The following is a 13,717-nucleotide window of genomic DNA, read 5'->3' as shown; positions in this document are numbered from 1 at the left end:
GCGGCTCTCTCGGTCGGTGGGGTTTCACGACCCCGCCGCGACCGGCATCTGTCAGACAGGCTGCTCTAGAGGTGGTCCCGGCTGGAAGCCATAGCGACACCCTATAGCTATAGGAGAAACAGGCCAGAGAACAGGCTCAGACTTTCATTTTCTAGCCCAGGCCTTATTAGGAAAACGGTCTGCCATAAGAACACCTCTCCTCTTGGGCATAATTCCCACATTCCCAAAACAAACATTTAACCTTCCTTTCTTGAGTAGATGTTCTCAGACTACCGTTTGACACTAATTTCTTCCTCAGTGACAACATGAACTCCTGAGCATTTGTTGGCAATATCAAAGTGGGGTTGTTCACAATTGCCCTGTCAAAATTAAACACTGGTGTTTTGCTTTTCCAAACTGTTACGCTTTCAGCAGAGTCCTGTTCTGGGACCTGCAATCGTCATTCTAGGCCACCCCAGCAGCTATAGCAAAACCATTCCTGAAGCTGTCAGGTCATCTGCACAGAGCGGCCATAGGTCAGAGGAGCTTTGTCAGGATAGATATGCGCTGCCCAGGACAGACACTGCACCTCTGTTACCAACCCTTTCATTCATCGTCCTATATGCACATCAAATTCTGAAATTTAAATGTTGCCACCCTCTTGTCCTTCCCTTGCATGATACCAGGATCTGGATGGTCCTATGTATTTATATGGGTTTGTCAGTTCAATTCCTGTTCACTGGAATTAAGTTTCCACTGATAAAACCCGCATAATTCTTATCTTCTGTGATAGCGTCACAGAGGTAAATACTGTCACTAACAAAGAACTTAAGTATTACTCAGCCAGTTTCCTAGGAGTTCGTGATGGAGGGTTTCCAGACAACAAGAACTCTGCTTAAACAACTCCTGTCTGCGCAGGCAGTTTACATTCACTAAGTAATATTACAAGCAGACAACAATTTTAAAACCAATCTAGCCAGCTATTTAAATTACTGTAATAGCACACTGACCAACTGTTCTTTGCAGTTACCAGTTGTGTTCTTAGGTAAAACAAGGTTACCTTTGTTTAGAAAGTGAAAGGATGGAGAATATAGACAACAGAACAGTAGTGTACATGACAAAAGATGTACTATGAAGGACTCTGACAGAGGATTGTTTTGAGATCTTTTAGCTGTTTAACTGGAATTTTTTAATTTTTTTTTTTTTTTTAGCCAGCCTATCAAAATTTGAGGCAGAAAGTAGACAACTTTGTATCGACCCACCTGGACAAACAGGAATGGAATCCAGCAATGAATAAAAACCAGTTACGAAATGGGCTAAGGCAGAGTGTGATTCAGTAAGTAAGCAACATTCTGTAAATAATGGTAATGCTATTTGATAAGTAACATATAACTGTCTTATCACCTAAGTCAAATAAGAATTTGCAGAATTAAGTTTTTCACAACACTTTCTGTTGTGCTCTCCTGAGTTTCATTATAATAGTGGATGCAGTCTTAACTCTCATTAAAATGCTTACATTACTGCTTTACCTGAAATTTGTATTTTCATGAGTTGGGCAGCATGGTGAAGGACTCATATTCGCTATCTAGCCAAGTTATTGCTGCAAATAACCAAAACTGTGCCTGCTAGCAAAACTGTGCCTGATGTGCTGAGCTGAATGGCCTTGATCTTTTATTTTCAGAAAAGAGAAGAGCCTACATCGCTTAAAGAAAAAATCCTGAAGATGCCAAAGCGTGTTTAAGTAGACTCCGACCACTAGCAGGCAGTAATCAGACTGGGCTAGCCTGATTTCATGCAGCAGAGGGTAGCTTTTGTACAGCTATTTAAGGTAGTACATTTCCAGCATGACAGGAAAGCCAGCTTAAACTATGCTGCTTAGAGATTTAGGTTTAGTATCTCTTGCTGATAACTCATTGCAGTCTGAAGCACAAGCCTTAGCTTGTTTGACTAAAAGTCATGGATAAAAACTTTATAGTAAAGGTTGTGGGGAGAGGGGCAGTAGGGAACTTGATAATGGCATTTATGCTTATAAGGAAAGCTATTAGAATGTCTCGCACACAGAAGAAACTGTATTTCAGAACACTTGATAGAACCTGTAAATCATTAGTATGTAACATTAGTTTCTCTAATCTGTAATTAGAGAAGGGGGTGTCCACTAGAAGTACAGAATTTCCTGTCTTTACTTGGAGTCCTTGAGATGTGTTTGTCAATGCTTCCTCTTATTTCACGTTACTCTACCACTAGAATGAAGCGGACAATTGAAAATTGTTATATCAGAGAGCCTGTAATGAGAAGAATGTAAAGTGCTCCCTTTAAGTAGGCTATTAGTATAAAGAATAGACACACAGTATTAGGGAGTTTGAAGAGTCCCCATCACTCCTGTAGTTGCCAGACTGAGCGCTGAGGGTGTCAAGATGCATATGTCCTTTGCTGCATGCACGTATATGTGTGCTGTTACCTGGAGGTGACATGATGTGCCATGAGCCTGCACCCACTCGCTCACCAGCATTCACGGCCTTATTAGTCTTGTGGCTACTTTTCCGAGCGCCAGGCAACGTCTCCATTTCCTGTCCCCCGCTCCCTTGCAGACATGACTTAAGCCTGCTAGACAGCCTGTGCCCCACAATCCAAGAGTCTGACGCAGCCCCTGAAGTAATAAGTCACTTCAATTACTAGTGTTCAGTTCCAGAAACTTTGCTGTGTGCTACATGTACTTGTTTTTATAATTAATACCCATCTGTCTAGACTTAACAGTTATAAGTAGTGAGCGACAGTAATGTTATTAGGGGGAAGGCCTCTTCTCCCTCAAGTCAGCCAAAAAAAAGACTCTGCTCTCACCTGCCCTCCTCCTCAGAATAGCTTGTTTCCCTTGTTTGTGCCAAAACGTGTTTGTTTGCTTTCATGTTGACCTCATTTCCACATATGCCCTATTAAAGTGGCTCTTGTCCAACATGTCATTTAAGTACCTGGGAGACCAGATATCAGTTGTTAATTCTGTAGGGAGACGTAAGAGGGAGTGGGGGGAAATAGGTGATTGAAACAACTCCCTGTTAAGGATCTACTGAGTGTGCTGCAGTTCTCACCATGTTAATGCTAATTGCAGTTGACAGGAGGGCTCTGGAGAATTACTGGAGGAGATTGGGGAGAAGTTTTTCAGAGGAGCTGAATGACTCCTTTGTCTTTGTTCAAGGTCAGGAATGCTGGAAGCTGGAGTGGACAGAATTATTTCTCAGGTGGTGGATCCAAAACTAAACCACATCTTCAGGCCCCAGATAGAGAGGGCGATTCATGAATTTTTGGCTGCACAAAAGAAAGAGGAAAGTGTGCCAGCTCCTCCTCCAGAGCCTGAGAATAAGGATCCTCCTGCTCCATCTCAGGATGCCTCCTAAAGGTCTTGTATCTCTGCACTTACTACTTACATTTTTCATGTACCTCATCTCTGTAGTTTGTATAATGCAAGACAGAGAAGACATTGTATTCTTCCTGGCTTGACAGGGAGGACACTTTGATCATCAGCATGTTGTCAATGTCAGACAGTCATCTGAGCTGCTTCCACTTAAGTGTCTGCTAAAAATATGTTAGGACTGAAGACATAGGTATGATGTAAAACAGCTATCAAGGAACACCGTGGACTCTGCCAGTGCTGGTTTTGGATCAGGCCAAAAGGCCTTTTATTCCTGTAAAAGCATATCCAGCAGTGATTGACATGGAATTGGCTGGATAGGTTTCAGAACAATATCAAATGGATTAAAAATATATATCCTTTACTGAAATACAGCTGAAAGTAGAGTGGTGACAAGTTATTGTGCTTTAGCATTGAAAGTTTTAGATAGCTCTTCTTTAGAACATACACTGGAGTGTTGAATTGTTAGTGACTGAAATGTTCACTGCTGGAGTAAGGGTAGTGTCTCTGGGAGTGAAGAACTGTTCATTCCAAATTGACTGGTTTAAATAGAGCAACCTATATCTTTCCAGCTGAAAGGACTGAGGGTGCCTTTGTTGCAAACAAGTTCATTCTGGCTTTTGTGATTAAAATAACTCAAGGGGCCTCAGGGGGCTATAATTGCTACTCTGTCTTAACACAAATGACTGTGCACCCATCTCTGCTAAGGCCCTTTATCTTAATGTTGATTTGAATATTGAAGCCTGTGTGCACATTACTGAGGAATCACTATCTTGATGGAAAATTTCAATCTGCAGCTTTGCTGGGGAACTTAAAACCATACTGCATGAAAGGAAGTTAATTGTGAATTGTTCTATCTGCTAGAGCTTTCTGAAAGCAAAAATTTTCCTTATAATCTACAGCTGATTTATTAAGAAGGATTAAGTAACCTACAATAGCTGTTCTTATCCTTGGAATTATTAGATCAATTAGCATGACTTTTAATTTAATAGTAGAAGTTAAACTGCCTGTAGTATCATCCTGAGTTATTTAGTTATCTGTGACTTGCAGCCTTAATGCCTTGCATTTGTCCGGTTCAAGTAGTTTAAAGTCCATTACAACCTGCAGCTAAGTGCAGCTGTTAATTAATATAGTCTAATCTATTCTCTATTCAAATGCATTTACTCGTGAAGGTACCATCCTCTAAACTCTCTTTTTTTTTTTTCCTTGCAGTGAGTTCCTGATACTAAGCAGCTGCAGTTGCAAAATATGTGTCCTGTTAGATTGGCAATGGATTACTTGTTCCATTTGGTGCAGGACTGCTGTCTGCCAAAGATGATTAACCTTTATCAGACCTGTGGGAAGGCATTGAAATCAGTGAAATTCAGATGCACCCAGAGTCCTGCGTGTGGAGGGAGAGCCAAAATGTGAAGATATTTTTGCTATTAACAGCAATACAGAGAGCATCGCGTATTCTTGTTAGCCATGGCTTCAGGCAAGGGGGTGGGAAGAAAAAGGGAGTTGGCTCTTGTCCGGAGGGGGCAGGGAAGTGGTTTGAGATGATACTGGACTTGGGAGCAGGAAGAAAAGAAAGACGTTTTGGCAGGTGGGGTAGTCTCTTGGAGACCAAGTAAGAGCTGACAGATTTTCTTTGATATACGCCAGATGAGAGGAAGCATCATACACCTCTGCTGCATAACACAGCATTGAGTAGTAGGTGCCAAGTCAGGTGTAACTCATTGCACTGCCTGCTTTAGGAAAGACATTTCCTGTTTAAAACTGGAAAGAACACTTCAGGATCAATTATCTAGATAATTTCTGTTGCATTGCAGGAAAATGTTTACAGTTGGCTATGACTATAGCTGATTTAATTCTTACTTCCTAGGTAACTCTGGGAAGCAAAGGGCACCAGAGTAGGTGATCAGTTTGAAACTTGTCTCTTTCAACTTGAAAGACTTTTCTTTCCCATGAAATTTCTCAGGTGCCTAGTGGAAACTGTCCTATGCTTTCAGCTTGAATGCATGCAGTGTCCTCTGGATGACAGTCAAGTAGAGAATGTGATCAAATATTCTGCCAGCAAATGTCCATACCTTTTGCAATAAAAGACTTCAAAGAGCATCTCTGACTCCTAGCTTCTTCAGAAAAAACTACTTTAAAGAAATCCAGGAGTCCTGATTGCTGGAACATTAGTGGAAGTGTGACCTCGCACAGTTCATAGATTAATCCAGGTCTGACAACAGGGGGTTGTTAGTAGAAGTTATCATGAAATAAGATGGATATTAGTATTCCAAATTAGTGTAAGGTCTCTCTCAAAAAATCCAAAGTGTCAAAGAACTGAACTGACCTTACCTCACATCATTTATGAGGTATAAATCCTGAGTAAGTTCAGTCTGGTGCTAGTGATGGTGAAGGCACGTTCAACCTTGTGAAAACAATGCACTTCTGGCAATAGGCTAGAGCTATTCCATTTTTTTCCTTTCAGATAGCAATCTTAAGAAGCGAATAACTGCCTATGTCATTGAATAGCACTTAATAATGTTTGAATCCTTGCTACTCATGGGCTACATACCTCAACTACAGCCTTGCCGATACACCTTGTATGTGAAGAGATGCAATTCCAGCTATACTCTGCTCCCTTTTCAAAACAGGTAATTTGTAGGGAAGATTGATGCTGTGGTTTAATCTTGTAGCTAACTTACTTTGCTTAGTACCTCCTCTCAACACAGTTCCTTGCAGAAATGGAGATGACAGAACATCTGGTATTTTAAACCCTTTACAAGAGAGCTCTGTGAACTTCACCACTGCAGTAAGTTTGCACTCTGCACAGTGCTGTATAGTTCTGCTGATATGCAATTCTTCCGTCAATATTTTTTTTATCCTATTTAAGAGTGTTCCTCTCAGAACGGGAACTTAAATACCTGTACTTTTTAGTGGTAACTATATTGGCCGCAACCTTCCTGATACGGTTTGAAAAATCTGTGTTTTGGGATAATCTGGTTGTGTGGCTTGACTCCCGCTGTTACATAGTCTGTGTTCCTGCTATAAAACAGGTCAAGGGGTACGTGAGGAAAGAGTTCTCCTCTGCATGTTGATTTGGTGGTTAAAGACTACTCTCCAAATCAGTAGTAGGTGTTTTCCCTTAGAGCCTAAGGGCAGCTCTTGGCAGGAAAAGATCCATCTTTTACCTCCTGGTAGGGTGTCTCCACCACTTTTTTGAAACTGAGCCATTTATGCAGGGGGAAAAAAAAAAGTTCAAGAGTCTAGAAGGAGAGCAAATGAAAAGGATTCTAACTGCTGAGAAAAGTCTGGATTACAGCAGTAGTAGTTAGGGAGCAGGGATAGCAGGGATGCCAGTTCAGTTTTAAAAAGTAGTAAGTAGAGCTGGATTTATTGCAGTGAAGAGGGAATCTAAACCTGTGTTCCCTACCTCTGACAAGTGCTCTAACAGCTGAGTGAAGGAGCATAGATTCAGCCACCACAGTTTTTAAAAGGTTTTTCCATTGTTGTGTCTTTGAATGTGGTGCTGTGTTAAACTCTGAACACTAACGCTGTGCCACTGCTGTGCATGTGTAGGGCTATGCCTTCAGCTGGTCTCGGCCTATGCACAGTGCATGACTGCAATGACTATGGGAACTTTCAGACCAGAACTGAGGCACCTAATGAGATTAGGCAGCCGATCCACGTTTGGGATCATAGTCTTTAACGTCCGGGCTCTAAAGTCCCTGCTTTGGATCAGAGCCTTGGAAGTAACAAGCTTTGGAAGCATACTTACATCTAATGGGACAGTGAGAAAAACCACCAAGTCCTTACCATGATGAAGGAATGGTAGGTAGTGCCCCCCTTGACTGGGGTACATTTCTCCCTGGCAATTGATAGAAACAGGATTCCAGCCTTTGTAACTCAATGATATTATAGAAATCTTCACACCAGAACAAAAGAACAAGTTTTTACCTACTGTAGAAGTGAAATTGTTCCCTTGTGTAGTAGGATGTCAGACTAAAGTTAGCGATGTAAACCGACTAATATGCTGTGCTGGATATGTTAAATACAGTCTAGAGTCCGGTGAGGTGGGGAGGTCTAAGACACCTGAATAATTCAAGAAGCAGTTAGATGCCTTTGTGGAGCTGAAGGGGCAGGGCCGTACATTAGGAGGATGAGCCTCAGTGATCAAATGGCCTTCTCGTTGATCTCCGAGTCCTTCTCACATTCAAGTTGACTGTTCCTGTTTCCTGGACAGTCATTTAGTGCCTTGAATTTTCTTTCTCAGATGACTACATTCATGCTTTTAATAAATTTCAAGAGATTGCACCATTTCTTCATCTGATATACTAATAATGTGAAGGAGCTTAAACGATTTTCTGCCTCCTTGGCTTTGCCTGTCCCAACCATGTGCATTCGTTTCTGCCCAGTCACAAGAGACCAGCTGCAGTTTAAAGAAAACATGCAGGGAGTTTGCATTGCATTCTTGGAAAACCAGCCTTGCCACTCCGTGGCTGCTCTGCCCTGTGGAAATGCCGGAGTCCAAAGCCTGCAGGAGCCAGCCTGGCTCAGTAGGTAGGTACTAGATTAGGACCTAGGAGGTACAAGTTCTCTGCAGAGTCCTGTTAGCCCACAGCCACGCCTGTGGCTAGTTGTTTTACCTGTTTGCTTGCCTGTAAAGTGAAGATAACTTTACCCTCCTACGTAAGTCCTGGAGTGGGGAGGAAGTCAGGTGCTATAGTTAGGCCCTATACAATGAAAACACAGAATTAAAGGAATGCATACATCAGTATACAGACACACTGGTAAGTTGTGATATACTGTACAGGTTTTAAGGATTAGACATTATAGCTGAAGTCCCATGAAGTCATCTTGAAATCCACATCTTGCTGGCCAGACTAGGGGTTTTAATTATGCCATTTAGTGTCAGATCGTGATTTCAGAATTAGAAGCAGAGGGACTGAACTATGAACCAATGAACCCAGTTTCACAAGCCCTATGAAGGAAGAAAAAAACCTACCCGAACCCACAAACCTATCTAGAAGGATTGCATTGCCATGCATCAGTCAATCATCCCAGCACTTATCAATCACAGCCAAGTGGCATATAAGGCAGTGCCTGAAATTCTAGCTGTTGCTTGGCTATTAAAGGAATTATCACACATCCCATATGATTAAAATACAGTAAAGCAAAAAACCACCCTGATCTTAAGGTGGGGGGGAAGAAGAAGGGAGAGCAGGGTGCCACTGATGATGGCCACCCGAAAAGCCGTGAGCAGATGTCAGCACTCTCCCCTCCAGCACTGCCTCAGCTGCTTGCACTTTCCTGGGCTGCCTTTGGGGTTGATGAATCACTGGTCACTTAAGGCAGACAAGCCAGAGCACAAGGAAGTGGGTTATATTAATTAACTTTCGCCAGCTGACCCTTCTGGCAAAAGCAGGCTTGAGAAATTAGTCTGGACACCAACTGTATGGCCCAGGTTTCTGCAGCTTTCCTGCAGAGTTGGGTGTCCTGGAGGGTTTATAACCTACATATCCAAGTCTCAGCAAAACAGAAAATGCTGCTGTCCTGCACTCCGGATAACCCAAAACTCCACTGGATACATAATTCTTAAAATTTTCACAGACATTGAACTCTAATGTTCTTTAGTCAAAGACAAGTATAATCAGGTTCTCTTAAGTGAACCAACTAAATTTACAGTCTTACTAAAGAAAATAGAGAAGAAGAAGGGGAGGCTTTCTTAGTTGTTCTGTAAGTGAACCAACTAAATTTACAGTCTTACTAGAGAAGAAGAAGGGGTTGTTCTGGGAGTTCTCATATCGTGCAGACATCTCAGTTCAAGCGTTACTTGCAGCACTGCAGAACTTTTCTTACTTTCCCACCATCTGTTTTCCCTTCATGTCAAAACCTGAACTGAAGCCTCCATCTCAGTTCAAGCGTTACTTGCAGCACTTTTCTTACTTTCCCTACTTTCCCACCATCTGTTTTCCCTTCTTCATGTCAAAACCTGAACTGAAGCCTTACAACAGTTCCGATGTTTTTTTCCTTTGACAGTGTCCCAAATGCTGTAATGTTAGGAAAACTGAGAGCAGAAATCCATTGCCTTTCCCCCATTATTCCTGAAAAATGTACATGTAACGCATACCACCAAACACACAAAGCAATCTAGGTGGAATCACAGTGATGTTATTTTTATGAACATACATATTTTAGTCCAAGAGAAACTTAATTACAAGTACTGAACGGGAGTTAAGTGATGAATAATGTGTTTATAACTTTCTTGAAGTAAAACTGATTCTTGCTATAAATGATTAATAGGCATTTTATGACTTTTTTTTTTGGCAACTTCTCATGCAAGTGTTACATAAAGTAAATGGATGCTTCCCCAGACACTCGCTATGTAGCTGTTCTGTGACAATGACTCCAGAGATGCTTCTTCCAATTTAACCTGAAACAGATTACCAACAGAGCAAGATAGTCACTGCAGCTCCTGACCACCTTAACAAGACCAGTTTCACCTGAGCCTGGATTTTGGACATATGCATTCTTCTAGCGTTTTTGGAACTGCAAAGAAGGCTCTTGAGCAGGTCATTTGGTTCAGGCTCAATACTACAGTATTAATTTAACATCAACAGTTCAAGAGACATCTCACCATCAGGTAGCAATGCTGCTAAGTGACGTCGAAAAAGTAACTCACTGAGCAAAGACTCAAGCCCAACCAGTTCTCTGCCCTCATCAGCTACTTTACTAACTAGCATCTAGTCCATTGGCAAGTCAGACACTGACTCAAGTAGACTTCACCAAAAGAAGCAGAACCAAAATTGCCATTATATATTTAGCCTCTGCCTAAACCGGCCAGTATTTTCCAGAGACAGTTCTTCCGTTTGTAACCACATCCCATCTTAGAGTTAGCACGATGTCTCTGTCTGGTAGAGCTGAACCCAACCCAAGTCTCCAGATCAATCCCTGAGTAACTGCAAGCAGGTTTGTTAGATCAGACCCCTGTAACTAAACACCTGAACCCAAGCATATCTGGTGAAGGGAGGACAGCCAAATGGGAAAGAGTAGCATGTTAAAAAAATCCCTCATCTTTGGTTTCTTCCCTCATTGGTACCCAGGCCTTACTCATCCCTAAAGTACTCCCACATCATGGTAATGCAGTTCCAAGTTTAAAATTTATTACGGAGTTCACAGCCAGCCCAGTTTTGAATCTTGATACCAGATGAGAGAGACACCTGGATTCCCAGCCTACAGGTCAGGCACAAAACCCCTCTCTGGGAAAGGGGAATAATCATGACTGTCTGGAGGCAAGTCCAAACCACAACTCTGAATCCTTGGCACAGAGAAGGATCAAACTTGGGCCCTTGTCAGGATAGTGGGACAAACCAACCCCTGCCCCAAACACTGAGCTAGTCATTGCCAAAGCACTCTGAATCCACACTGGAATCAATATAGGAGTCTTGAACCCAAAGCACGTCCAGCTCCACTTCCTCTCCTGTTTTTAGGACAAGCATGACTGGTTTTAATGAGGCACAGCCAATAGGCCTGGAAGAGAGAGTTTTGAATATATCATTTTGATTTTGGCCAGGAGAAGGGGTGCCGGGAGGGCTAGAAATCACACCTGGAACATTTAACAGAGTGTTTTACTCTCTTTTCACCACGTCATTAGAAAGAGTGAGAGCAGCGCCCACTGTCACAACACTTCTCATATGCCACCTGCTTCAAGCACACCACTATTCTAAGACCGTCGGCGTCACTGGGTGCCAGCCGAGTTTTCTGACAGCACCTTCCTTCTCAGCAAACAGGGTATACCTGCAATTGCAGCTGAGCAGGATCCCGTTCTCCAACTTTTTGCTAAACTGGAAACCAGTTTCTCCAGTTCAAACCCACAAGGAACTGAAGCAGTTTAACTCTTTCACAGATATTTTCCTGTTTATACTGTAGTGAAAAATATATTTTACCAGCTTCCTTAAAGAGAGGTCAACTTAATTCCTTGTGAGCAGTCAGGGCCCCTCACATCCACAACCACCAAAGCTTGCAAGTGCAGGGACTCCCTACCAAAAGCTGTGTGCAGCGCAGCCATTCTGAATCTGGCCATAAGAGGGAGATAAACCATTGCTTCATTTCTCAGTCTTGATGCCTCCTTACAAAACCCGAGCAGATACAGGACTCCAAAGCCTTTGCTGACTCCTGAGTCAATCAACTCAGCAAGGTGTGGAGAAAGCTCTCACAAAGTGTTTCCATGAACTCTGACTACACTTGTCTAATGCAAATCACACACCAGATACTGTGATTTCTCAAGAGGTTTAATAGTGGGAAACAACTATCAGTTAGGATTAGGGAGAGTTTGGGGAGAAAAGTGAACAGCCCAAGCCATCAGGGACAAAAACACAGACTTAGGATGTGAAACTGTAAATTCTGACCTACCCAAAGCTGTAATTCACTGATCTGGTCTGGTGTGAACAAGGTTGAGGCTAAAACACTAGCACTAGTGTCTGGGGCCCCAGATGGTAGTGCCACAAGATTGTATCAGAACCATAGCTTCAGTTCTTGCATTTTTGTGATTCAAGTGCCGAGCCCACATCAGTGCCAAGTCAGCCTCGGAAACATGACTGGGCAGTGACCAGCCCAGCAATAACTGCCCTCGTCTAGACGCTGTCAGAAGCCACGGTGCAGAGAAATGCGCTACCTCAGCCATCAGACTGGGAGCTGGCTCCACCGAAAATTCCCTCCAGCACTGGGACAAGCCCAAGGAAAGGCACCGTAGCAGAACGTAACAAGTCCAACCCACCTGTCCAGGCTAAAGGAGTGTGAGGACCTCGCGTTTCACCGATTTCATCTTGCTGACTCTCATATGAGGAAATCGGTGCCTTTTGCACTAGTGTCTTTATAACAGATACCTGTTCATTTGGAAAAATAGAAAAGAAAATCCCCAAACCAGTTCAGGTCTCGGCCTTACAAAGAATTCACGTAAGGACAAATAGCTGCAGTTCGCTTTGCAGGGTTGGGGCCTTTTGGAAGTCCAAGCAACTTCATACAGTAAATGCATCCATTTTGGAAGGGATTTGTAGCAGAAATAGAAAACCATGACATCTGTGAGTTTCATATTTCATTGCAACTCTGCAAAAGGGAGATAAAACAATCCTGCTTCAGAGAACACTCATAAAAGTTCACATTTTCTACAAGGGGGCAGCACAACTGTAGCAAAAAAAGAAAATCCAGCCATAACGCTTCCCCCACAGCACTCCCTGCGAGACACCAACGCATTAATCAACCCCTTCCATCTCCTCACATAACAGCATTCACCTCCAACAACTCCTCCTGCTAAGACTTAGTCCTCCAGGTAGTTATCTCCAACTTCTACCATCAAAACACAGCAAAACAAGGAATGCCTCAACTAAGACAACCAGCCTCAGAGGTCACCAACACCAGCTCCTAAGCTGGTGTCCTCCAACACCAGCCTGAGCTCCATACCTTCCACTTGCTGGCTTCTCCAACCAGCAAAAACCACACTACGAATGCAAGACCTTGCAAAAAGCACCCTGCCAACATAAGACCTCCTAAGGAAACCCAAATAAAGTCCAGTTCAACCTTACCTTGCTCTGGAGAGCCATCCACTCTACTCACCCCGGGCTCTAGCGCACTCTCTGCTCCCCATCTGGCTCAGCCCCAGCTGCAGGGGCTCTGCCAAGCAATTGAGCTCACCTGCACCCAGGGCACACCTGAGCCATTGCCTTCCCTCCCCACCTCAACTTCCTCCCAAGGGAAAAGCTACACTGCTTCGCCTGCAAAATGTGGTAACTAGGTATCTCCAACCCTGCCTGAATTTCTGCTTCCTACAGGGGAGCCTGGATGTAGCCATAATCCAACGCAAAAGCCCACCTTTCCCTTAACAGCGTGGAAAAGTGGGATTTGGCAGCTGCTGACCCCACAGGTGATACCTGACAGTTCCAGCTCACCACCAGCTTGAGCACACAGAATTGGCAGGTCCTCAAGGCTGATACTGCTCTCCAAAATATCCCACCCTCTTCCTCCAGGGATGTCGTGAAGGTGCAAGGGGTGGGGGGTGTCCGGCAGCCACCCTCAGCAGATTATTATAGGGACAGATTTCTTTCCCCTTTTTAAACAAGACTAAGCTCAGCACCATTTCTCTGGGGTACCAGGAGGGTACCAGGGCAGCCAGGATGTCGCTCCATCTTGAACAGATTTACATCAGCCTCCCCGACCCCCATCGCTGTTGGAGAGCTGCAGGGGTCCGACACCCACCCCAGGTCCAAAGTGCACAGGGAGGGGGTTGCTGAGGCAACAGCACGCCTTATTTAACCGTTATTTAACCCATCTCGCCCTCCCCCCCGCCCGCCACTGCCGCCGTGCACG

The 13,717-nt window shown here is 43.6% G+C and overlaps 1 protein-coding gene across 1 annotated transcript in view; it reads left to right on the top strand.

Annotated features, from left to right (window-relative positions):
- The window catches only part of BOD1 (biorientation of chromosomes in cell division 1), a 7,426-nt gene extending 1,948 nt beyond the window's left edge, over positions 1-5,478 (top strand). Inside the window, exons 2-4 of the mRNA XM_009286004.1 lie at positions 1,191-1,315; positions 3,170-3,370; positions 4,595-5,478. Coding sequence (XP_009284279.1) covers positions 1,191-1,315; positions 3,170-3,368 — 324 coding nt within the window. The 3' untranslated portion in view covers positions 3,369-3,370; positions 4,595-5,478. The remainder of the gene's footprint in view (positions 1-1,190; positions 1,316-3,169; positions 3,371-4,594) is intronic.
- The last annotated feature ends 8,239 nt before the right edge of the window (positions 5,479-13,717 follow it).

This window comes from Aptenodytes forsteri, unplaced genomic scaffold, assembly GCF_000699145.1.
Source record: "Aptenodytes forsteri isolate BGI_AS27 unplaced genomic scaffold, ASM69914v1 Scaffold54, whole genome shotgun sequence".
NCBI lineage: Eukaryota > Metazoa > Chordata > Aves > Sphenisciformes > Spheniscidae > Aptenodytes > Aptenodytes forsteri.
Note: the sequence above shows the minus strand (reverse complement) of the source record. Positions and strands in the feature narration are given on the sequence as shown.